Source organism: Uranotaenia lowii, chromosome 1 (assembly GCF_029784155.1).
Source record: "Uranotaenia lowii strain MFRU-FL chromosome 1, ASM2978415v1, whole genome shotgun sequence".
Taxonomy (NCBI): Eukaryota; Metazoa; Arthropoda; class Insecta; order Diptera; family Culicidae; genus Uranotaenia; species Uranotaenia lowii.
In genome coordinates, this window is record NC_073691.1 from 44610630 (window position 1) to 44637936 (window position 27307).

Here is a 27307-nt window from a genome sequence, read left to right on the forward strand (position 1 = left end):
CAATGACACTGGTGAATTTCTAGGTATTATGCGATTTCCTCAGTTTGATCATGTTGCGTGATGCAATTTTTGGCAGATCACGTAGGTCACGATTCCGAAAATTGTTATGCTACAATATCTAAACTCTTAAAGGTTATTCGTGCCAAATCGATGATAAAATCTAACAAATTGCTCGAACCTCTACCGGCATAGATAGACTAACAGCTCGTAAATGCGTTAAGCATAGCCGCTTAAACTTACCCGAGTCAGATATGGAAAATTTCCTGACCCAAAACCGGTACCCCATATTTCACGACTTTGCCTAATATGTGCGAATGCAATGCACGCAAATACTACACGACTTGAGAAAAGGAAAAAAATACTCGAAGAAGTATGAAAAAATCATCAACTCTTTTTTTCGCGAAAGGCATTTCATTTTTTAGCTGGCAGTCAAAGGTCCTCGTTTAGTTAGTCCACAGTGTGTTATTTTTTGTTTCCATAATTTTTTTGTTTTTCATTTTCTAGGGCAGAGGCGTCAATGTCAGTTATTATGCGCGCACCATTTACAGTCAGTCGTCTTCGTCGTCCGGCGGCGTTGACTGTGATGCTTTGCTAATGGTTTGTGGAATGACTGAAGAAACAGAAAACCAAAACAGCAACAGTACAAGCAAAACAAATGCGAATGTTGAAAAAATTCAAAACAAACCGACACGCCGAACTAAGTCTGATTTTGACTGACTTACGTCGGAACGGAACAACCCGTCGAAAAGTTGGGAAGAATTGTAATAGTTGCCCAGTTGTATTTTGCTTAGGTACACTTATAATTTTTGCCAAGTCTGGATTAATGAGATTAAGATAGACTTTAAGAAGCTGGCTGCCAGGTTGCTCCCGAGAACAAATTTTCTCTGAAGTTTGAAAAGGAGATGAATGCAGACGAGTGACTCCAACATAAATGGAGATGATATGATCAATTTTTAGGGTTGCCGATATTTGATTGTATGGAAATAAAAGAAAAAACACGTCGAGAGACCAGTTTGAGAGAGAATAGATTGAGAGAGAATAGATTGAGAGAGAATAGATTGAGAGAGAATAGATTGAGAGAGAACAGATTGAGAGAGAATAGATTTAGCGCGAACAGATTGAGAGAGAATAGATTGAGAGAGAATAGATTGAGAGAGAATAGATTGAGAGAGAATAGATTGAGAGAGAATAGATTGAGAGAGAATAGATTGAGAGAGAATAGATTGAGAGAGAATAGATTGAGAGAGAATAGATTGAGAGAGAATAGATTGAGAGAGAATAGATTAAGAGAGAATAGATTGAGAGAGAATAGATTGAGAGAGAATAGATTGAGAGAGAATAGATAGAGAGAGAATAGATTGAGAGAGAATAGATTGAGAGATAGAAAAGATTGACAGATGAGAAAAGATTGAAAGATGAAAGTAGATTGAAAGATGAGAATAGATTGAGAGAGAATAGATTGAAAGAGAAAAGATTGAGAGAGAATAGATTCGGAGAGGACAGATTGGGAGAAAACAGATTGTGAGAGATAAGATTGAAAATTGAGAATAGATTGAAGATGAGACTAGATTGAAAAAGAAAATTTTTAGAAAGAATAGATTAAGAGAGAACAGATTGAGCGAGAATAGATTGAGAGAGAAAAGGTTGAGAGAGAATAGTTTGAGAGAAAATAGACTACGAGAGAAGATTGAGATAAAATAGATTGTAAGTTGATAATAGATAAAAGATGAGATAAGATTGAAGATAAGAGTAGATTGAAATTTGAGAAACGATTTAGAGATAATAGGATGAAGCCGAGGGAGAATAGATTGAGAGAGAATAGATTGAGAGAGAATAGATTGAGAGAGAATAGATTGAGAGAGAATAGATTGAGAGAGAATAGATTGAGAGAGAATAGATTGAGAGAGAATAGATTGAGAGAGAATAGATTGAGAGAGAGAAGATTGAGAGAGAGAATAGATTGAAAGATGAGAACAGATTGAAGGATGATAATAGATTGAGAGAGGAATGATTGAGAGAGAATAGATTAAGAGAATATATATTGAGAGAGAATAGATTGAGAGACAATAGATTGAAAGATGAGAATTGACTGAAATTTGACAGTAGATTAAAAGATGAGAATTGACTGAAAGATGAGAATTGATTGAAAGATGAGAATTAAATGAAAGATGAGCATAGATTTAAAGATGAGAGTAGATGGAAGCATGAGAATAGATTAAGGTTGCCAGAATTTTTTCAGCACGTGTTCGAGCCGGACAAATTTTATACAAAAACCTGGCAAAATCCGGGCATTTGATTTCAAAATTGACGACCAAAAATCCGGGTAATATCCGGGTAGATTTTGTCAAAATTTAAAAATTACTCAAACATAATTAGTTTTTTCGTTTGATTCGCCAAATAAAGTGAGTAAATCCGTGTAAAATCCGGGTATTTTTTTCCCGGGCAACCGGGCCGGGTCAGACTGTTCCCTGATTTTGTATCAAATATCCAGGCAAAGCCGGATAAAACCGGGCAACCTGGCAACCTTAGAATATATTGGGAGAGAATCGATTGAGAGAGAATAGTTAAAGGAAGAAACAGATTGAAAAATGAGAATAGATTGAAGATGAGATTAGATTGAAACATGGGAATAGATTGAGAGAGAATAGATTTAGAGAGAATAGATTTAGAGAGAATATTTTGGGATAGAATAGATTGAGGGAAAATAGATTGAAAGAGAATAGATTGAGAAAGAATCGATAAGAGAGAATAGATTGAGAGAGAATAGTTTAAGAGAAAATATATTACGTGAGTAGATTGAGAGAAAATAGATTGTAAGGTGAGAATAGATTAAAGATGAGAATAGATTAGAGATGAGATAAGATTGAAGATGAGAGTAGATTGCGTTTTCAGAATCGATTGAGCGAGAATAGATTGAGCGAAAAAAGATTGAGAGAGAATAGGTTAAGAGAGTAGATTGAAAGAGAATAGATTGAAGAGAATAGATTGAAGAGAATAGATTAAGAGCGTAGATTGAGAGAAAATAGATTGAAGAGAATAGATTGAGAGAGAATAGATTGAGAGAGAATAGATTGAGAGAGAATAGATTGAGAGAGAATAGATTGAGAGGGAATAGATTGAGAGAGAATAGATTGAGAGAGAATAGATTGATAGAGATTAGATTGAGAGAGATTAGATTGAGAGAGAATAGATTGAGAGAGAATGGATTTAGAGATTATTTAGTTTGAGAGAGAATAAATTGAGACAGAATAGATCGAGAGAGAATAGATTGAGAGAGAATAGATTGAAAGAGAATAGATTGAGAGAGAATAGATTGAGAGAGAATAGATTAAGAGAGAATAGATTGAGATAGAATAGATTGAGAGGGAATAGATTGAGAGAGAATAGATTGAGAGAGAATAGATTGATAGAGATTAGATTGAGAGAGATTAGATTGAGAGAGAATAGATTGAAGAGAATAGATTGAGAGAGAATGGATTTAGAGATTATTTAGTTTGAAAGAGAATAAATTGAGACAGAATAGATCGAGAGAGAATAGATTGAGAGAGAATAGATTGAAAGAGAATAGATTGAGAGAGAATAGATTGAGTGAGAATAGATTGAGAGAGATTAGATTAATAAAGAATAGATTGAAAGATGAGAATATATTGAAAGTTGAGAGTTGAAAGATGAGAATTGATTTAGAAAGAAAAGGTTAATATATAATGAATTGAGAGAACAAAGTTTGGGAGAGAAAAGATTGCGAAAAAATCGTTTGAGAGAAAATATTAGGGGAGAATATTCCTGGAGAGAAAAGATAGGGAGATAATAGATCAAGATAAATAATAATTTGGTAGAGAGTAGAAATAGCTTAAACTATAATTGCTTCAGAGAAAAATCGATCGGGATAGCATAAATCGATTAAGAGTTCAAAAAATGAAGTATCAGAATTTGAAAAAATAGATTGTATATTCAGTCAAATCTATTAGAAAAAAATAACAGGTTGAGAGAGATCATTAAAAAAAAACTTATATTTCAATTCCAGACTTTCGAATGGATGACGAATTCCAATTCAAAATTTTGATTACAGTTTTATTTTGACATTTATAACAGACAAGTGAATTGCGTTTATGAGAATAAGAGGTTTTGTAATGTAGTATAATAAGTGCTCTTACTTGTTACAATGCTAAAAATGTGAGTTGGTAACTCATAACAAACCCCCCATAACAAACCCCCCCCCCCCCCCTCATGTATACCCAATATTTTAACCTACCTTTTAGAATTTGGAAAGGTATTTCGATCTTTTAGGAGAAATCATGCACCTAAAATCGTATTTAACTCGTTGAGATAACTTTCTCTTGAATTTTGTTAAATTCAAGCATGCTCAAAGTTCATTTTACGTACATATATTGTACTGAGCTGAAAATTTCGGTTTATTCATTATTTGAAAAATAATGAGCAAAATGCCATTTTTCGAAATAAATCTCACTTTTTGACGTTTTCCATGGCGACCGTAAGAAAAATGATGGCGACCGTCAGAAACTCCCTCAACGGGTTTTAGAAGTGTTAGGCTAGGGCAGTGGTCGGCAGCCTTCTGAGACAGAAGAGTCTCAAATTGTAAATTAACGAAATTTCCGAGTTTGAAAAAGCCGCACTTCATTTTATCATTACTTCAAAAAAAAAAAAAAAAAAATGGTGATCGCTGAGACACGTTTCACCGACCCGTTATGTAAATTCAGTTTTATTATATATTTTTTTCATATAAAAATCCATATATTTTCGATGTTTAATTGGAAACGAACGCTTTGTGACCTGATAGAATTTATACCTTGGGGGATTTTTTTAGAATACCAATTCTCAAGGATAAAATAAGCTTTTAATGCGCATAAAAAATATCAGTATTCGGCGAGCATAGCTAAAATCATCATGGATGTTCATATTTCATCAGAATGCTGTTACAGCAAATTAATATTCAAAACACTCAATTCAAGAAAAAAATACTCAACTTCATAATCTCAACTGTTAGGAAATTGACGGTTTGAAAATGCTTGTTATTTTTTTCTGATTAAATTTAAATTTTGGAAACAAAGTCAACGAAAAATTTTTCCGGACCTCCAAAGGAGGTCTTTATCACATTGTGTTATCTGTTATCCGATTTTCAAATCTAAACTTGGTTATCACATTGTGGATTTTCAAATCTTAACTTGGTCCCAAACTGGCGATGGTGGAATGCTTTCGACAAGATGCTGTTAATTTGTCCTATATAAGTTATTTTTCTTTTTGAATCCTGGTAAAAAGGAGCAAAACTTATGTTGTGTCTGTTTACTCTAGCATACTTTAGGAATTTCTAAAATTTTTACGGACACAGTTGAAGAGCTGCAGCTTCACACTTAAAAAGCCACAGGTTGCCGACCACTGGGCTAGGGGAAGTACTTAATGAATTTTTGACGGTCGCCATGGTTCAGGATAGTTTTTCGAAATTTTATGGCTGAAACAATTATAGAACAGAACAATCGTTTTTTTAACGGTCGCTATGAAAAATTTGTTAAACTGGTTTACTAAAATAAGAAGAAGCTTTAGAGATATGCTTAAATTTACCAACTTTTGTCCTGGTAACCGATTTATCGATCACCCGTCTTTCTTCCGTGGTGGTGACGATATTGAGTAGAAGGAGCAGAAAAAAAGTCACATGTTTATTACGAGAGCGCTAACCCAGAACCGGCTTCGAGCTGCCGCCGATCGCTCTCAAGGCATGAGGCAATCCTGATGATGAACACATACTTAGCGTGCGGTTGATTGAGTGTTGTTGACTCAACTGGCTGGTTTAGTAAATAATAAGTTAATTTACTGCAAAATTTGCAGAGAGAGAGAGACAAAACCATCGACATTCGATCAGTAAGAAGAGTCAATGGATGAAAATGAGTGGGCCCCCCGTTTGATGCTTCCCTATTGACTGGAGATTTTTCACCTTAAATGAACAACCTTGTCAACATTCGGATTTGTGCGAATGAATCACGACGACGGCATCAATCAGAAGTCTGAATACCTGTCAGTTCAGGGCGACCGCTTTTTTTATTGAATTTTTTGTTGTCATCGAAAATTTCCTGTCACAAGTTCTGGGTTATCTTATCGAAAATGCACGCGGTGCTAGATAGTGGCTATCACTTATCTGTCCAGAAATAAATTCCGCAGCTGACAGAAAGTGCCTACCTTTGGTCCGTTATTCGATTCGATTTTTACCCCGGTGTATCAATCCATTAAGAAAGCGCTGCGATTAGTACTTTTTCTTTAACTAAGCCTTGGGGACAGTCAAACCACACAGAGTAAATAGCACCAAAAAGCGAGCAGGCAAAGGTGACGCCCCAAAGCAAAACTAATATTATAGGAACTGATAAACATCTCGAACTAGGAAGAAACCGCTAGTAGAAAAGCGACACTGGGCTGAACTGGACTGGGGACACTCATTCGTGTCGATTTGTTTGTCTTTCTTGGGAATCCAAGAAAGAAAGCTAACGCTTGAGTTGGGACACATCTAGAATCAGTTTTGTTTCGGTTCTTCCCCAGGTGAAACCTGTAGTCGGCCGGCGTTTGGCTAAAGGCCGCTGGTGGTATTGTTGTGATCATGAGTTCCGATTTGAGCATAGTGGAGGACAGTGAGCATTTCGGAGGTGGAGTTGGGGGAGGTGGGACTCAAAAATTTCTGTTCCACAACCACAACCGGCAGGAGAAGGAGGAGCGGGAGGAAGATGAAGATAGTGATGAACCTGAGGCTGAGGAGTTCTACAGCTTCGAAACGGCCGATCCCCTGGGTTTGGGTCTGACGGCGGAGCTCAAGATTCGGGAATCGAATGAAGAGCTCAACCGGGTCGTCGTCGTCGATATCAATCGGAATGATTTGAAGAGTGTGTTGCGGGACGAGCAGTTGTTACGGGATGAAGGTGGAACGCAAAGTGGGGCCGATAGTGGGGGAGGGGATTCGCTGGGGGACAGTCACAGTGGCAGTATTTTTCTGGATGGTTCCTCGCCTGATGCTCATCAGAAAAGAAGGCGAAGATCGGCGGGGATCGATGAAGGGCGGAGTAGTAGTGTGGATGAGGTGGATCGAAGTTTCGATGAGCGGAGCTATGCCGGCAGTCAGGGAACTGATCCGGAACATCCGTATTTTGAGCCGCATCGGCAGTACCATCGACTGTCGGTTTGTCACACCGGGGACGAGTTCAGTTCCGATGAGGACGAAGCGTTTGTGGAGCTGCTGGAGAAGGCCAATCATATCGTAGGTTTTTATGTTTTGGAAATTGCTTTTGTTTAGCGTTATGATCTCTGTTTAAGGTTTTTTTATTGGTGAAGGGATGAAAATGTATGGTTAGGTCGAAAGTCGAACGTAAACATACAATTCCTCATATATTTATTTTTTTTTGGTAATTGATTTTCATAGATTATTCAGGAAAATCGGTGTGGCGGATTGTTCTTTCAGATAGAATTCTTTATTGTTACTTTTACGTTATGATTATATGTAAGCATACTAGGGTAATCCAAAAATAGGTTTATGATCCAGAATCAAAACATTGGGGGAAGAAATTGTACCTTGGCCAGCCAAATAGCCTTATGCCAAATTTGGTTGGCTCATTTGGTTAACTCGTAAGGGTCGCTAAATAACGCCCCACTTTGTATGAAAATTTTACATCATTTGTTCTAGTTGATGATGTTAAACAGAATGAATTTATAAATCAATAGTACCGAAAAAATCCAAGTTTCCCTACCTTTTCTAATGAACCTACATAGGATATTCATTATTTGAGCATAAATTCTGCAAGACTGCAAGCTCAATTCTCTGGACAAATAAAACGTAGAATGAATTTTTTATGGTTTATTACTTTACCATCCTTGGTGAAAAAGCGCAAAATTATGACAATTTATCTTTGTATTTCTTTCAATGTTCGCAATGTTCTTGAAATTCTTGACATTGTCTTTCAAAGTACACTCGATTAAGATTGAACATTTTACTGAGACAATATTTCCAGTATCAATTGCTTTTGCGTTGCATCACAAAATTTCTTCAACCTATAAACTTAAATATACTTGCTTCGCTATTTACAAAACCTCAACTTCAATCAACGTCAAATTATAACTTTTCCTTTTTTAAAAATGCGTAAAAAATCTACTTAAATTAGTTTGTAAAATAATTTGATAAAAACTTACCATAAATTGTACAAATCACGTTTTGAACTAAGGAACTTTATTGCATTCTCAAAATCTGCAAGAATTCTGTCGTTCGTTTTGGAAGCTCTTAAGACAACAAGCGTTTTGAAATTCGAAGATAATTGTTATTCCACGTATTCTGTTACCTATGATCTCAATTCTAATCGCGGATCCTGAATCTGACTGTCAAACAGGACTCTAATCCTAGATCTTGGTTTGTGATTTCGTATACTGGATCATGGGCTCTCTGATCGTAATTCTGAATCCTTATTCTTTTTTTAATGTTTGAGGATCAACTGAATATTGTATTTTGTGACAATCGGATTCTATCCGAGAAAAACTTATCACGATAAATTGACAGCTTTACAAGACCAGCCGACTCGAAAACAATAAGAAAACGACACTTTTTAGTCCCCGAAGAAGATCCAAAACGGATTGAATCGTTGGATGCGTAAGACAAAAATCGTGTTGGCTCTAAAATAGACTGCATGTTGGAATTTACCCAAGAAGAATCCTTATTTTGGCTCACAATTCTTGTTGAGGACGCTGATTCTTGGCCCTGATCTCGATTGGTTATCCAGATCCAAGAATCAGGTTCCGGTTCTTTAATTCTTTCTGATATTATACCCTGATTTTGGATTACTGATCCAGATCAGGGATCTTGATTCGTGCTGCTATCAGAATCTTAGACCGGATTCTCATCTTGATCCAGATTTTGAATCATTGATCCTGATTCCACATTCTGATCGTGGATCCGGATCAGAGGTTCTGATCCTATTCCCGGATCCGGGTTCTTGATTCCAGATTCTGATCTTGACTTAGATCGTGGACCCTGATCTCGTATAATGGATTGGGGTACTGATCTTGTTTTTCAGAGATCCTCCTGATCATCCTGATCCTACATTCTGAAAAATGAATCCTGATTCTGGATCTTGAAATCTAAATCTAAAATTATGATTATTGATCCTTATTCTAGATTCTGATCCTAGAATCAGATTCTGATCCTGATCTAGATTGCGAATATGAATACTTGATTTTGATCGTGATCCTGAATCCTGAGTCCTGATTTTTTTTAAAATGAGAATCCTGATCCTGAACTCTGATCCTAGATAATGATTCTAAACTACGGTTGCCAGATTTTTTCAGCACGTATTATACGGGCTGGCACATCTGGGCAATTTTATATGAAAACCTGGGCATCTGATTTCAAAATTGACGGCAAATTTTGTCAAAACCCAGAAATTATTCTACAAAAATGAAGAAACAAAATTTAAAAACAAATTGTTTTCATCAAAGCTGATCGACAGATTTAAATCGTATATAAGGCTTGCAAAAAACCTTTCATGGCAAACCCGGATAAAACCGGGCTATCTGGCAACCTTATTCTAACCCATGATACAAGATTCTGATCTATCTTAATGTTGATGCCTGGGTCCTGATCCTAGCTCTTAAATTCTGATCTCAGATTCTATTCTCGAATTTTGTGATCATGCTTCCAAACTCTTCTCCCAGAAAATGAACTGGGATTGATTCCGGATTGTGATGCTGATCCTTGACCCCGATTTTGATCCTCGATCTTGATCCTCAATCTTAATCCTGGATTTAGTCACCCTGATTCCGAAGACTGATCTTGGACCCTTAGAAATCCTGATCAGCAGTGAAAACTAATTATTCCAAGAACTTATTCCCGAACTTAATTATTCCAAGAACTCTCTCGAAGCTTAGATACTTGCTTGCATGGACACATACTTGGTGATACCATAAGATGCCTTTCATTAGGATGTCAATTTTTGTCAAACAAGTATTTTAACCCTGTTTTAAGAATTCCATAATTTTTCGTGCTCTTTTCCAGGCTGGACGAATGCCGTTGATTTTGTTTAAAACCTGGCCTAAAATCCGGGCATTGGACTTAAAATAGCAAACCCAAAATCCAGGTGTTTTTGTAATTGTTTTAAAGTTTTTCGTTTGATTTTGCGTATACATAATCAGGGTGTCGACTACCTGGAAAAACCTGGAAAATCAGGGAAAATCAGGGAACTCAATTTGCATCAGGGAAAATCAGGGAATATCAGGGAATTTTTCTACCAATCAGGGAAAAAATAATGATCCTGATTTTATTTGAAGAAATTGAAACGTCATAGTTTATTATCTGCTTAAAAATTTACTTCACTGTACGTTGCTCATGTATCATTAGCCCTTTGATTTTTTGCAAACTGTATCCGGCAGTATGATGAAATACTTTACACAAAAACCGCAGAACCAGGAACTGGAGCCCGGTGCTTCTAATAGCGTTGGAAATAATACGGAAATTCCTCTCATTGCTGAGAAATCGCCATCTGCCTTTCATCCTTATTCGCTTCCTTCTACCAGCAATGTTTCTTCTTCCTCGAGGACTATCGATCAATAAATGCTGAAAACCGTTACTACAAAAACTGAGATTTTTTGGTGCCTGGAGACAGTCGTAAGTCATAAATCGCTGCGCGCCGCAGAAAAAGACACTGCCGTATTCAAGATGATGTTCACTGATAGCCAAATTGCGGACAAGATTCAACTTGGTCGGGACAAAATCAGCTATACGCTGCTTTTTGGAATTGCTCCTTATTTAGAACGGAACTCGACGATACCCTGCCGAACATAAACAATATCGTCGTTGGCTTTGATGAATCTCTAAACAAGACTACGAAAAATCGTTTGTTGCGGAAGTTGCGGATTACATATTTTACATGGCGCATTCAAAGATGGTATTCGCGCTACTGGCTGGGATATTCTCAAATATCTGAGAGGAAGCTACAACCTGATGAAGCTACAACCTACACGCCGCGCACTATATACACCAAGGCGGGTAAAGCTTCAGGTGTGTTCTTATACCAATGCACGGAATCGTCCATCTTGTGACAGGCAATCGTTGCCAGAGGCGATAAATTTGATAGATACACAGAAAAAAAATCTGAATCCTTAACAACACTGAAATTGAAAACCTATACCATTACATGACGTGGAACGCGATTTATTAATGTAAATTTACAAATTAAAAAAAGTTGAATCCTTAACAGCACTGAATTCGTATGACACAAATATTACTTGACACGGAACGCGATTATTTCATGTAAATTTACATCACATATGATGTAAATAAAAAGAAGCATCACATACGACAGAATTTTCAGTGCGAATTAGATATTACACGCCTTTAATATTTTACTTGTCTTGAAATTTTGCACGTCTTTTGAAGTTTACAGACGTGGAAACTTCAACCCGCACTGAAAATTTCATCATATGTGATGCTTCTTTTTCGTTACATCATATGTGATGTAATTTTACATTTTTTTTTTTTGGTCACACACAATTCTTAACAACACTGAATAAGGAATCTCTTAAAATTACACGTCATGGAATGTGATGATGACATTCAATTTGAATTCAATCAATATTACAATACACTGAAAGTGATAATGTCATGTAAAATTATAAACTGTCTAGAACGGGAACAGACAAGTGTAAACAAAGCGTCAAGTCAAGTCATACACCAAAGTATTTTGTTTCAAAAGTTTTCCCGCAAGTAAGGATTCCGGAGATCATCGTGAAGCAGGATGCGGTTCTGGAAGCGGCTCCAAGTTATTCAACTTTAGATCTGGGGAAGAAAATAAAAGTGTGAATGTGACTCCTGATAAAAAAGGAGAATTAAAAAATCATTGTGACTAAATAAAATAAAATAAATTAATTATAAAATGGTTTCATTTTTATTAATAGATGAGTTAATTCCATTATTGAATCACAAATAACAATAAATAAAATAAAACAAATTCCAATTGGAAAGTTTTTCTTCCACTATTCAGTGATTTTATAATTTACATCATTTTTATTTTACACGTTGCCAATTTTACATCATTTTTTATTTTACACGTTGCAAAATTTTACTGGCGTGTAATTTCCAACTAGCACTGAAAATTCCGTCATATATGATGCTTCTTTTTATTTACATCACATGTGATGTGATTTTACAGATTTTTTTTCGTAGTGTGTAGATAGATAATTTTATTTATTTAAAGAGGTGTTTAACCACGCAGGGTCATTCCCCCTCTGGATTAGGAGTACACAGAAAAAAAAATCTGAATCCTTAACAACATTGAAATAGAAAACCTTTATTATTACATGACGTGGAACGCGATTTATTAATGTAAATTTACAAAATAAAAAAAGTTGAATCCTTAACAGCACTGAATTCTAATGGCACAAACATTACTTGACACGGAACGCGAATATTTGATGTAAATTTGCATCACATATGATGTAAATAAAAAGAAGCATCACATATGACGGAATTTTCAGTGCGAATTAAATATTACACGTCTCAAATATTTTACATGTCATTCATATTTTACACGTCTGGTGAAGTTCATAGACGTGTAATATTCAACTTGCACAGAAAATTCCATCATATGTGATGCTTCTTTTTCATCACATCATATGTGATGTAATTTTACAACATTTACCGGGTCACACACAGCACTGAATTAGAAATGTCTTAAAATTACACGACATGGAATGTTATAAGACATTGAATTTGAATTTAATGGTTATTACAATACACTGAACGCGATGATGTCATGTAAAAATACAGACTGTCGAAAATAGGCACACACAAATGTCAACAAAGTGTTGCGTCAAGTCGTGCTCAATAATATTCTATTGAAGAAGTTTTTCCGCGATTAAGTTAATCAATCTTGCTGGTTCCTGGAGATTATCGAGAGGCAGGAATGGGAACAGGACCATACAAAAAAATGTAAACAAACTGTTAAGTCAAGTCGTGCACCACAATATTTTGTCTAAGCATTTCCCTCGCGCGTGAGTAAGATTATCGGTTTTGATGGTTCCCGGAGAACTTCGAGCAGCAGGAATGCGGTTCTGGAAGCTGCTCCACGATACCCAAATTTGGATCCGGTACTTAGGGGAAGAAAATAAATGTGTGAATGTGGCTTCTAATTAAATAAAATTGTGAGATGAAAAAATTTTGCCGCATAGTAAAATAAATTATATTTATAATAAAAAGATTTTATTTTCATTAACAGCTGAGAAAATTCCATTATTGAATCATATTAACAATAAACAAAATAAAACAAATTCCAATCGGAATGTATTTCTTTTAATATTCAGTGGTTTTATAATTTACATCTTATTTATTTTACACGTTGCAAAATTTTACATCATTTTTCATTTTACACGTTTCAGAATTTTACTGGCGTGTAATTTCCAACGAGCACTGAAAATTCCGTCATATATGATGCTTCTTTTTATTTACATCACATGTGATGTGATTTTACAGATTATTTTCGTAGTGTGTAGTTACAATTCTTCAAACAATTTACATTTTTTTAGAAATTTTATCACTTTTCTTTCTTTTCGCTTGACGTTTGCCAAAATGGATGGAAGATCTCTAACGAGTCCACTCTGCCGGCGTAATGTTTCGTATTTACTGCAAATGGTAAAAATGTGGTCGATGGTTAAATCGATATTACATGCGTCGCAGACATTGATGCAATTCCTTTCCACAAGATGTTTCTGTGTCAATCTGGTGTGACCAATCCGACATCTTGTTGGTATTACTTGTTCCTTACGATTTGGTTGGTCTACCCATGGTTCTATGATGAATTTCAGTTTGCGGAGTTCTTGAAAAGGTCTTTGTATCCAAATTTGTTGTTGATTGGACATAATTTCCTTCTTCAAATAAATTTGATAATGATAATTTGATAATGAACGTAGCAAAGAAAGGCTGGATCATTTTTGGAGTGGAGTGCTAGCAAATGCCAAGTGTCCAGAATTCTTCATATTCGTCAAAATGATCTGCTGTCTTTCACATGGCAACGCGAATGTTGAACGTGGTTTTTCAGTAAATTCCGAATGTCTCTTCGAAAATATGCTTGAAGAATCAGTGGTGGCTAAACGACAAATCTATGATGCTGTTTTTTATGCTGGAGGGATAAAATCAGTTCAAATTTCCAACAAACTTGTTCAGAGAGTTCGAAATTCACATGCTCTGTATTTGGAAGACAAAAATTGCCGCAAAATGGAAGCTCTTGAATGAGATCAAACAAAGCTGATGAAGCGTCATCAAGAAGCGGAAGCAAAATCGCTTGAGGTGAAACGAAGGAAAATTTTGGAAGACGCACAGAAGAAGGCTGATACCTTGCAAGAGAAAATTATTATGCTTAAATCATAAAAATTTCTACAAATGGATCCAAACTCGCTGACTTATCTTAAAATGTTTAGTATCACTAATAATACTTCCATTAATATTATAGTAATATATTAGTATTCTCGACTCAAAGCTTTCTGTGCGTTTATTTTCGGGGAAATATATTTTTTATAACTTTAAGTTGCTTCCTCAGGTTGTTTTTCAAACCTGGAATTTTCTGGAAAAACGACTGGAAAATCAGGGATAATGTATATCTGATAATGTATATCAATCCGGACAAAATTCGGGCTTTTTTCTACGTTGTCGGGGCAATCGGACCGGACCAGATTTTTCCAAATTTCGTATTGAATTTAAACAGTTGGAACAGTTTCAACAGTTGGAAATTATGTGTACATCAAGAAAAAAAAAATTAAATTTTAAATTTCCTGTGGGAATTCCGGCATTAATTGTTCCAAATTTGTTACTTTATGAAACGAAATTTAAGACTAAATTAAAAGAACTTTTTTTAGCATAATCGGGAATACATGTATAGTATATTCTGCCTTATTTTTTACAACTGAGGCGCAAAAGGTTTGAAAAACAATACATTTTTTTCTGTTCATGGTTCTATTTTCATCGACAAAAGCAATATGCCAAAAAGTCCCTAAATAATGTAAACAACATTATTTCATAATTAAACTATCTCACACACTTTTCGACTTCAACTTAGTTATAAAATTTGGTAATCTGATACCTGCATTACTCAAGGTAGACTTGCAACGGAGCTTAACTAAAAGATTACCTCGCATTAATTTCACCGTCTACCAACTGCAAGATGACGTGCATTGAACAAAGAAAAAAAAAATGCAAGTGAGTTTATTGATAAATAAAGCGTGTGTGCATTTTGATTAAAATTTGATGGCGAACAAATAAACACATTTCGTTCCACCTTAAAGCGGATCAATGGCCAAGCCAGGTCTGATAGATCTAAGACGAGAAAATTTAATTCCATGTGCACCGACTCTCGCTCGTCGAATCGGGCGGCTGATGTAAAATTTTACCTTCAACAATGCTAACGATGCTGCAAATGCTGCTGCTGCTACCACTGGTAGCTATGAGAAACGCTCCAGTAACTTCCATAAACGTCTCTACTTTCAGAGTATTTTTGCGCAAAACACTTGAAAAAAAAAAGCCGACGCCCCATTGCGGCGCTGCGTTGACGCCTGAAGTTAATGGTGCATTGTACGATCCCATCAAGTGGCGCCTCCAAACGTATCTTATTGGCGAAAGTATGACAGTTATTGGTTACATTTTTTCCCTCTCTATCTCATTCACAAACGGAAAGCTGGCAACGATTTTGTTTTCTTGTAACATCTATAAATTTTATCGATGTGTTTTTTTTTTCTTATTTTTGAACTTAAACTGTTTTAGCGCAAGCTCCGGTTCGTGTGATAATTGATTCATCGAACAGCTATAAAAACAACTGGTAACAACAATACCTACGTGAGAATTTGTTGATGAATGATGCTGTTTTTTTCTTGTTATCGCAATAACTTGGATGGGTTCATCAAAGCGTGCATTATTATGAATCATGTGTAAACGAAAACTGGTTCATGATTTTCATTCGAGATACATACTAAATTGAATTTCCTTGGATTATCTTGAGGAGGGGTTCAGCTGTTGATCCACTAGAATGTGAGCTTACTTTTGGTTGGTGAAGTTATGCTAACAAACCGACAAAAATATATATTACACATAGTCAAATATTGATCATTGTTTTTTTTTGGAATGCACCCATTCAAACGCATATTTCAAAGTACTCTGAGCAACGGTAAAAAAAAATTTTACCACACCAATTAGAAGACTATTTAGGCAATACATATCTTCGAAGACCGACAAATTTGAATACTATGTAAATAAAATAAATTAGAAAAAAATCTTCGAAGACTTAAGTCGAGCGAAATATGTAGTCCAAGCACCACGATTGTTAATCGATGATGAATCTTATAATCCAATCGTTGATCAAGAATTATCAGTAGGCAAACCGACCAAGTTGACTACTTTGTCCACATTTGATTGACGAAGTCGGCCCCTTAAAATTGTTTCCGGCTCCTGTAATGTTCGCACTAAGAATTTTGGCTACCAATATTGCTACTCCAAACGTAAATTGCGATTGCAAATAAGCATTTTGACAGTGCCCACCGTCAATAATGGTAGGTGAAATGGCTGCATTATCCGGCTCGAAGGACCAGCACGGTTTTACGCTTTTGAAAGCCTTTTCTGGGCCTGGTTTCTTTAACTCTGAAATCAAAAATACCCTGATGAAATTCAATGAAGTACGGACAATGTATACGGAAAAAGGTTCACAAATTTCTTGAAGTGCTTTAATTACATGTTATAGTTTCAAAAATGTTTGTATACGAATGTATAAATTCAAAGTAAGTTTGCTATTTCCATAACTATGCATCTTATTTCAAATTTACAATAACTGTCATCCATTTTCTTATTTGCAAGTTATTAGAAAAAAACATTCTTTTGAATTTTAAGTTGTCCTAGACCCCTGTAAAGTCCATCTCTGTATGAAATACTTCATATTCCCGAAGACTTTTCTAATCGCCTATCGCCTTTCCCATGTGCTATTGCGATCTCAAACAATCATGTTTCTGATTTGCCCCCAGAGATGTCAGGTGGTTTTGTCACAAATCAGGACACCGCGAAGAAAAAAATCAGGATTTTTTAGGACACCACTAAATTGATGCAAATAATATGCATTGATTGCCTAAATAAAGGTGAAAAAGTGTTGTAAGCGCCGTCATTTAAGCAACGTAAGGGGGCAGCTTCTTGGATGGCGTGCAGTCTATAGGCGGCATCCATAAATTACGTAACGCAAAAAATGCCCTTTTTTGACCCCCTCCCCCCCGTATGTCACAAATCGTAACGCTTCGATGTACCCCCCTATGAAAATTACGTAACGCGGACAATTACCCCCCCCCCCTTATCTTCTCATGTTTTTAAATACTGATTTTCGTAGTTGAAAAAAGATTTTAACATACATTTTTTTAACGTTCTTAAAAAAGGAATTAATAACTATCCAAATCGCTTCTAGTACTTATTGATGATAACACTCGATAAAAATATTTTTTTTGTCTTATTACTAGTTACTCTGTGCTTGATAACTGATGATCTACCTTGCTTTGTTCCAGGAGCATAACTTGTTATGCAAAATATACTCCACTTAGTAATATTCGTGGGAATAACCAAAATCGCATTTTTTAAATCAATTCAGAAAAAATAGTAAAATTTCCGTTTAAAGGTTTGAGAGTTCTTGGGGGTAAATGCACCTAATATTCGGCGTTCCAACGATTGTTTCACAGATATCCAATGCATATTTTATGGAGTCTATCTCAGAATCTTTAAAAAGGAAATGTTATAAACCTTTTTCAATCTAGTTGAAGCTTCAAATTTTAAGCTGATTTAAGTTTGCTAATTATTCTGCAAAAATTGCATGACATCTAAAAAGCTGCAATTAAACTAATATTTTTAAGGAAAAAATCGTTACGTAACGATGAGCATACCTCCCCCCCTCCCCTATGTCACAGTTCGTAACGCTCGAGCTTACTCCCTCCCCCCCCCTAGGAGCGTTACGTAATTTATGGATGCCCCCATATCGAAAATCACCATTTTAAGATTATAAATAGGTAAATAAGTTTGAACTATTTTCTCAGATATTTTCTAGAAAATTCAGAACAATTCAGGACATTTTAAAGTCCAATTTCCAAAAATCAGGACAACTCAAGATGATCTCTCAAAAATCAGGACAAATCCTGTTAAACCAGGACACCTGGCACCCCTGTTTGCCCCATAATATCAGTGCCTCTACAAATAATCGTAGGCAAATGGCACCAGGGAAGCCAGCTGGTTTTGTCAAAAATCAGGACAACATGAAATCTGGACAGTTTTAAAAATCAGGACGGTCTTCCGAAAATCAGAACAAATCCTGATTTATCAGGACAGCTGGCACCTCTGAATGACACAGACACCAACTTTTTTGTGGTTGCACTATCGAGTTAATTTTCTAGGAACAGATTCAATCAGGGTGGATTTGATTTAAATCAAAGTGATTTAAATCATGATTTAAATCACGATTTAAATCACTTGATTTTGATCAGTGATTTAAATCAAAGTTTCTCAGTGAATAAAATACCTGAAATTTAGTGATTATGGAATGTTTTTTTTTTCATTTTTCCACGTTTTTAAGCATCGAAGCATCCCCTCGGGAATTAAGAATTGATTTTTTTCCTTGCTCCTTGTGATATTCCGAAAGTTGTGATTGATGCCGAATGCTTGTTTACGTAGCAGGAGGTTGGAGTTTGGATAATGTCCACGTGGACATTAGAGTGCCCCAAATGACCCGACTTTTGAAAAAGTTATACGCTGCAGGCTAAAATTGATCCTTAGCCTAGTACAAGATCTCATGCCAAATTTGGGCCAGAACGGATCACGTTTAGGGGTCGCTCAACGAGCCTAAAGTTTGTATGGGATTTTGAGACATTTTGTTCGGGAGAAACAAGAAAAACCAGTTTTTCATCAATAACTTTGGTTCCCGTCGGCCGATTTCTTTCAAAAACGGGTTTTCTTAAAGCCTAAATTATGACAAATATTTCATGCAAAGACTGCATCTCGATAAAAGTTAAGATAAGAAAGTTAGAAGGCTTCAAAAATGGGCTAACTTTTTTAACGGTGGTATTCAGCACTGTTAATGAGGCGTCAATATGTTCGACCGCCTCGACTCATTAACAGTGATGAATACCATCCTTAAAAAAGTTAACCCAGTTTTGAAGCCTTATAACTTTCTTATCTTAACTCTAATTGAAATGCAGTCTTCGGATGAAATATTTTTCATAATTTAGGCTTTAAGAAAACCCGTTTTTGAAAGAAATCAGCCGACGGGAACCAAAGTTATTGATGAAAAACTGGTTTTTCATGTTTCTCCCGAACAAAATGTCTCAAAATCCCATACAAATTTCAGGCTCGTTGAGCGACCCCTAAACGTGATCCGATCTGGCTCAAATTTGGCATGAGATATCTTGTACTAGGCCTAGGATCAATTTTAACCTGCAGCGCATAACATTTCACAGGTTTTGAATTTCCCATACAAATTTGGGGCAGTCTAGTGGACATACTTCATAAATTTTACTCAAATTTAATTCAATGAATATATTTTGATATGAAGTTGGCATTGGCAAACAATGTCCGCTCAAGTATGCTCAAAATAATTTTTGTTCATTTCTTTCAATCAAACTGAAGTAAATTTTCTTTTCTTTTTTTTTAATAAAGTCATCTGATTTTTCATGTTTTTGCTTAAATTTCAATGCTCAACTTTTTTAAAGGCATTGAATTAGAATTTATTCTATTTGTTTGATTTTTTGATTTCTCTGAACCAAGAGAAAAAGATGGCTGATTGAGTGGTAAATTCTAACTCGTAGGCTCTTTAAAAAGTGTTTGGTGAATTTCGATAATATTTTCATTCAGTAAAAGAAATCGCTCATTTGTTCATAAAATTAACCATTTTAATTTAAAGAGCTTTAAAAATTGTATTCTAACTATTAAATTAGACGAGGACAGTAGAAAACATGCATTACAAAGGAGTTAGCTTACGAAGAAATTTAACAAAATTTTCCAAGACAACCGTCAACCGTTTCAAGTCGTTAGATACAAAGTCGAATCGAAGCGGATTTAGTTTGAAAAGCATTGGTCTTTGATGAATGTTGAAAATCATGAATCATGAATGTTACACTTATACAGCCTGAATAACACATGACAGATAACTTTCGGATGCCAAAATATTTTCCTCAAATGCAATTTATAGAACAAATTCTATTTAAATAAAAAAAATCTGATTTAAATCAAAAAAATCCGATTTAAATAAAAAAAATCTGATTTTTTTGATTTTTTTGAAAAAATCATTGATTTTTATCCACCCTGGATTCAATCAACTATGGAATACAAATACTAACCAAGCTGAAACAGTGGGAAAATGAAAATCAACGGAAAGTTTCGGTCACTTCCATACACCCAAAGTAAAAGTTGTCTTCTCGTTTGAAATCGGTGTAATCTCTATACCAGGAATGTGTACAAACGTGCACTGCTCCAAAAGTGTGCTTTTTCTAAAATCACAATTATAATTGACTTTTCTCCGATAATATCCACACTAAAAATAAGCGAGTGAAAGCAAAAACCAAAAAATGCTGAAGGAAAGCGAGAATTGAATCCATCTTCTACCAATTTCTTATCACATTATTAGCAATCATTTTGCCAACTGCGCCAACTGAGCTTGTTGAAAACATTCATGCGTATTTCATGTACCACTCATCTACCAACACATGACCAGCTTTCGATGGGTTCGGTATGTTTTGCTCTTGTTTTCCATACTGTGTGTTCCCAAACAGTGATGTCAACTTTCCACATTTTGTCTGGATTTTCTAGACTTTTTATTCTTTCGTCAATTTTTTTTTCAAGATTTCAGTTTCAAAAAAGCGATTAAAAGGGAATGCTAGTCTAACGACTAAAAATAGGTTCTCTTCCAGCCTTTCTTTTTTAAACACTTAATCTGCTTTTTTAACTGGATCTTGTTTCTTTTTTTTGTGGTATTATGGCCAGAGAAAAATGTTTCGTGTCTCTGACGTGTTTTATACACATGGATCATGGAAAGTGTATCGATGAAATTTGTGAAGAAATTGGCAATGATGGTGTTGCCAATGCACAGTGGTGCAGAACATCAATTTAGCTGTACGAAATTAATAGCGCCCAGGGATGAATAGATAGACAGTTTCACATGGAGCATATTCTAGTATAACAATTTTTGCCGAGGGGTCCACCGATAGCGAAATAAAAATGCTAACTTTTTTTTTCATTTTAGGGCTTTGGTGTCTTCGACAAAGTTGTTTATCTGATCAAAATACATAAGTTTGTTGAATATGTCAAAGTCCTATCACATCACCCTCAGGAGTTACAGTCAAAGTAAAAAAAATCTCATGAAAAAACAGTTTTTTGAACCTGACACGTTGTAGATTGGATAAAAAGGTTCGCTGTCTTTGAAACAAAGTTGTGGCAAGCCACGATCTACAATTGTCTCATACATTATGATGAGTTTAAAAGTTGCTGAAGCTCTACAAAAAGCATTTAGTGTATTTTAGTGGAAATTTTGGAAGGCTCCTCTATCGAAAAGTGCACATTTTCGCAACAACCCCTTTTTTGTGATTATTTTTTATGATAAGCGGAACCATTTCCATTTGAAATAAGCGGGGAAACCGGTGGAACTAGTAGAGATTTGAATGATTGAAAATACACTTTTGACATATTCAACAAACTTATGTATTTTGATCAGATAAACAACTTTGTCGAAGACACCAAAGCCCTAAAATGAAAAACAAAAAAGTTAGCATTTTTATCTCGCTATCGGTGGACCCCTCGGCAAAAAATTTTATACTAGAATATGCTCTATGTAAAACTGAACAATGTTGCTGAAGACATCAAATGTCTATCTCTTCATCCCTGGGCGCTATTAATTTCGTACAGCTAGATTGATGTTCTGCACCACTGTGCAATGATGTTCAGTCCAATTATCTTGAACCCTCATCCACATTTTTTTTTGCCAAAAATAAATTTTTACACGTTACAGTTTCTGGAGTTTCAATTTGCAGGGTGGCCAGCAAACCGAGAAAACCGGAAAAATCGGAAACTGAAAATAGCACCGGATAAACCGGGAAATAACCGGAAACTTGACATCAAATCCGGGAAAAAACCTTATGCAGTGCAAGTTACCTTTTCTACATAAATCCTACGTTAGATTAAATTCAAATCAAGGGTAAAATTTTATTAAAAAATTGACACAGACGTTAATTGTATTTCTTTGATGAAAATACGAAATGGAAAAAAATTATGCGTGTTTCCATTCTTCAATGTTCGCTTTTCCATCGAATGTTAGAAATTAAAGTTGGAGTTGTTCGAAATTCTAATTTCAGAATCCAATTTTTGGATTCAGAATTGACGTAAATTTGATTGAAAATTCAGGCTCAGTATTATATTTCAAATCAAAAAGATTCTGAATACAGGTTCGATTCAGAATTAAGAAGGTCGAATTAAGTTCTATGTGTTAAGACTTTAATTATGCATCAGAAGTTGGACTGAAAAGGCAGATGAATTTTTGAAAAGATTCAAAAGGACTCAATTAAAATTCATAATGTCAAAATATAACTTAGCTTGAGATTCTAAATTCAGACTCATTATCTGGATTTAACATTCTAATTTTAGAAGAGAAATAAATCTAAAACTGAGAATTAGTAATCTAAATCCATTATCCAGTATCCAGTACAAAGTTCTATGATTTCAAAAATAATTATTAAAATTACATTCGAAAATCATATATCCATATTTAGGATCAAACAAAAAAAAATGTAATGTCATTCATGCAATCTGAATTTCTAAGTTTAAATCTTAGATTAGAATTCAAAATTTAAACTCAAAGTTCGAATTGGAAATCAAATTTTGAAACTGATATCGACATTTATGGATCAGAATTTCAATACCAAGTTGATATTTCAGAATTTGAGTTCAACTTTTCGAACCCGAGGTTAAAAGTAAAATACAACAACAGCACAAAATAAGCTTGTTTATTTATCTGCATATACTGATTTATCAGAATCATTTAAAAATTTTAAATTTGGTTTATTCTGGCGATGTGCATAAATTTAATTTTTTGAGATTTTTGAGATTGATGAACCCCCTTTTCAAATGCACATTTTTAACTTTATAACTTCCCAAGTGAAATCAGAATATTCGCCAAGATAAATAATTTTTCAGCAGATGTTGTAGCTTTTATTTTAAGACATCATAATGGGCTTTTCGTTCCTTTTAGAGTTATGGAGGAAATAATGACAACAAATCTCTTTTTTTGCGTCCAATTCTAGCAAATCTAACATATTTTTTAGAAGAATTCATAATTTTGTCAATAAACTGCCTTCAACTTTGAAATATTTGCATTTCAAATATTGATTAATATTTTCCTCACATTAATTTAAAGATTGGTTGGCTTTGAACTTCAAAATTGTTTAATTGACAAATGGAAATTTCGATTCTGATTATTTGAGCGAACTTTGAAATCTCCCAAAGAATTTGAGATGAAAAATGTCAACTCAAATGTACCGCAACTCAAAATGTTGTTTTAAAATGATGCAATTTTTACACTTCAAGATTCCAAGATGCCGTCCAAAAAATTCAAGTTATAAAAATTAAGAAGTTTCCGCTTAAAAACAATTGTCAATTTTGGAAAAATGTGTTGTCAAAGACTAAGACGAAGGTGACAATTTTCGTTTAACAAATAGAATACTGGAATTATTTTCTTACCCTATAACATTTCGACATTTGAATACTTTGTTTTTTTTACACATTTTTACTTACAAATATTAGAAAAAAATATATTTGTTTGGTCAATAAAGCTTGTAAAAGGTTTTAGGCAGTGTATTCTAAAACCGTGAAAAACCGGGGAAAAAACCGGGAATTTGAAAATGGAAACCCGCTGGCCACCCTTAATTTGACACTCCTGACAAAACCGCTATATCTCTCTTGTTCTCTTGTTTCTCAAACGTATTTTACAAAATTTATAGTTTTGGAAACCTCGTAATTCAATACTCACCTACAACACTTCAGTTTTCCGTTATTGTTAAATGTAAAAATGTGTTGAAATAAATATTTGAGTTACATTACAAGGTTTTCAAAACTATCAATTTGGTAAAAATCGGTTGGGAAGCAAGGGAGATATAGCGTCAAAATTAAAGATTTCAAGAATGTATTTAGGGGTCCCCAAAGAAATTTTATTATTTGGATGCACCCGAATGAAGTTACAGGCCGCCAAGTTTTCAATGGTGTCATATTGACACTCAAGAGCGGATCAGGGTTAACAAACGAAACTTATTTCTAAACCGACGTTTCGATGTCGTATGACATCATTTTCAGGGATCAAAAATTGTCTTTGTGATTGCCTTTGGAAAAAGCGTACTGTTCGAATCTGTTCGTCACTTTAGTTTTACGGACTTATATATAAAATTATTGGGCGATTTTAGGCGGTAGAGTTTCGTATTACAGTTGTTTCAACTGTGTACTATTTATTTAATACATTTGTCGTCGTTTTCGCTGTATGCCAAATATGACATTAATCATTTGAGTCACATTCGATCTGTGAATGTTATACAATGTAGTTGTTGCTAATGGCCCTAGCCGTCCTACAGTCCTTTGTGAGTGTAAAACGGAAAGTTTTCAATTGAGTCTTCAATCGAAATCAAGATAAAACCTCAATGCAATGGCGTTGGTGACCGTTCCTTTCCAACGTTAAGATTCGAGACTTTTGTCAATCAACTTTCTTGTACAACTTTTTGTTAACTCACGTTAAAAGCTTCTCCGTATAATTGTATGTAGCTTAAAAATGCAGCTTTCTGTATAAAACCTTCATAAAACATTTGTCTGCCTTAATCAGTGGAGAGTCGTTAAACTTTGATGTACCGTTTAGCAAAGCCGCTACTACTATTTAGTTACCGGGGGGGGGGGGGGGGGGTGAATGATAATAAAACAAATCACGGCGTGGCAGTCGGTTCCTCGGAAAAGTTCCCACAAGCTTCCACCATTGACTAAGCGCCAAACGCCGCTGCCGCCGCACAAACAAAAGCACATTATTTCGCGATTTTACATTTAGAAAGAACCGCGTGCCCTCATGGACAATGACTCGTCGTCGATGCATCGCTCGCGTTTCTTATCTTTGAAATGGGAAAGGGGCGGAGACGTGGCGTGTGTTTGATGCAATATTTTTTCTCCATTCAAGTAACAGGGACTGAGTTGCTAACGTGCAGCTCCCCCTATTTAATATGGGTCATCTAACCTAGCGGGGAAAGATTGGATCTCTGATGTCATAATACAAGCAAACGGTCCAGTTGGTGCCTGGGATCGGAGTCGGAACAGGGTCAACTATAGTCTTACCGGAGAACAATTCCCGGTAGAGAACTTATTTCCTAATAAAAATTAAATATCAAAAGAAAAATACCTTCCAACGAGACTGAGCTTATCTCGTGATTAGATTTCTTCGGGCGCTCTCTTTTTTAGTAATCCTAAACGATTTGTCTTCCTGAAATTGATTCTCCATTGTTGTTTACTCAGCTCCAGCTTGAGAAATGACCCTAGGCCTAGAAGAAAGTTGTATTATGACTCCTAAACCCCGACATTAGTCACCTTGAAGCGGTATCATCTTAACTCTCCATACGGCTCGCGGCGGCATCTGCATACAGTTTGTCTTCCGACCCCATCCCGGTTTGAGTTCGAAACCAGGGACTGGGTACAAGGAAAAACAAAAACTTCCCCCCTTAAACGAAACTATCTCTAAACTGAGTGCATATGACTTCCCGGGACCACAGATCGGTAGTTGTTGGTTTGTTTTCATTTTGGCTGCCTTTGCCGGATTGAAACATACTTACGCACCGTCGTTGTCGGCCGCGTGCGCTTAACGCCTAGCGCTTGGCGGCTTGCGGGGAACTTTTATGGGCCAAAGGTTACAGTGACGCGTCGGACTCCCCTCGAAGATGCTACGTCTAGACGACACGCTGCTGGAAACTTGTAGCTACATACATATGTGGATTTTTTCGCTTCCTAAAACTAAAAAAAAATAAAAAGCTATAGTGAGACACAATTTTTACCCTAACTTGCCGCGATTCGAGCTATCAAATGCGGTTCCCGGGAACGGGTCCTACCCGATCTATAAATAAACAATATCGCACTCGGGGCCGTCTCGGTTTCGTATTCTTCGATTTATGTCTGTGATATGATATGGATCAAACATAAGTTTGTTTTACCGGTTGACAGGATTCATCATTTTTTCCGTAGCTTCCATATGCTTTACTTTGATGACTACCGAAAGTTATGAGTAGGTAAATTCTTTTTTTTTATCTTAAATAATCATATCATCATTACCATGAAAATTTATCAATTTTTATCATTCATAAGTTCAGAAATTCAGGACCAGTGCAAACACAAATTTGAAAAGTCAACTGAATTTCGAGACTCAACCGGTTTGTATTTATTCTTTGATCCAATCCCAAATCAAAAAGACTCATGGATTAATTTCAAAAATCAGTAGGGTTCAGTGGGGTATTTATGAACAAACGTCGTAAGCCTCATAGCAGGGTCTCAAAACTGATCAAATGTGATAGTCTGTCATTCAATTGATAAGTTACAGTTAAAACTTGCAAAACTAATTATATAAATTTTGTAGTAACAGTTTTCAAAAAAATTAATGTCTCTGAGAAATGAAAATCGTTTTGAGACAGTGTGTGTCAGTGTAAATGGTGATAATCTGTTGTTTTTGAAAGTTTTACGTTAACTAATTTTCTTTTGAAAAAAAAAAAATCCACCCACACACAATGAATTGTTCATATTTTTCAAGATACGGGGAAACTATCAATACATGTTTTTGAGCATTGGTTGATGATTAAAATTCACTTTTTTCAGTCAAAATCACGATAACCATTTTAATTAATAAGTTTTTTGGAATTGTGGATTTGTGATTATATGAAACTAGCTGACCCGGCAAACTTTGTTAAGCCTGTAATTTTTGAGTATTTTTTTATATTTTAGCACTGTTCCTTAGTCAGCCTTCCTTTTAAGTGTATAAAAGCTAGTGGATACCTTTGAATCAGAAAAAAAATCCAGAATTATGGTTCGTTATTCGAATTTCATTATTTTAAGTTCATTTAAAAAACCGCTAATGGAATGGAAAATATCATACATAAATTTGTTTTCAAAACCGGCAGTTCGTGACACAAAAACGCTCATATGATTTGCTATAATAAGCTCGCTAACTTTTGTTTAGCGAACTTATTTTCTTGTTGAGGTAGCGTATAATAAAGTTCTGCTAAT

The 27307-nt window shown here is 35.3% G+C and overlaps 1 protein-coding gene across 9 annotated transcripts in view; it reads left to right on the forward strand.

The window, feature by feature from the left end:
• The window catches only part of LOC129743050 (leucine-rich repeat flightless-interacting protein 2), a 154541-nt gene that overhangs the window by 98397 nt on the left and 28837 nt on the right, over window positions 1-27307 (forward strand). Inside the window, exon 2 of one of the 9 annotated variants that reach the window (XM_055734999.1) lies at window positions 6544-7252. The exons of 6 other annotated variants lie outside the window; for them this stretch is intronic. In XM_055734999.1, the coding sequence (XP_055590974.1) occupies window positions 6602-7252 (651 nt within the window). In that variant the 5' untranslated portion in view covers window positions 6544-6601. Of the gene's footprint in view, window positions 1-6218; window positions 7253-27307 lie in introns of those variants that run through there. 2 more of the 9 variants (XR_008736588.1, XM_055734994.1) reach the window with 2 other exon arrangements.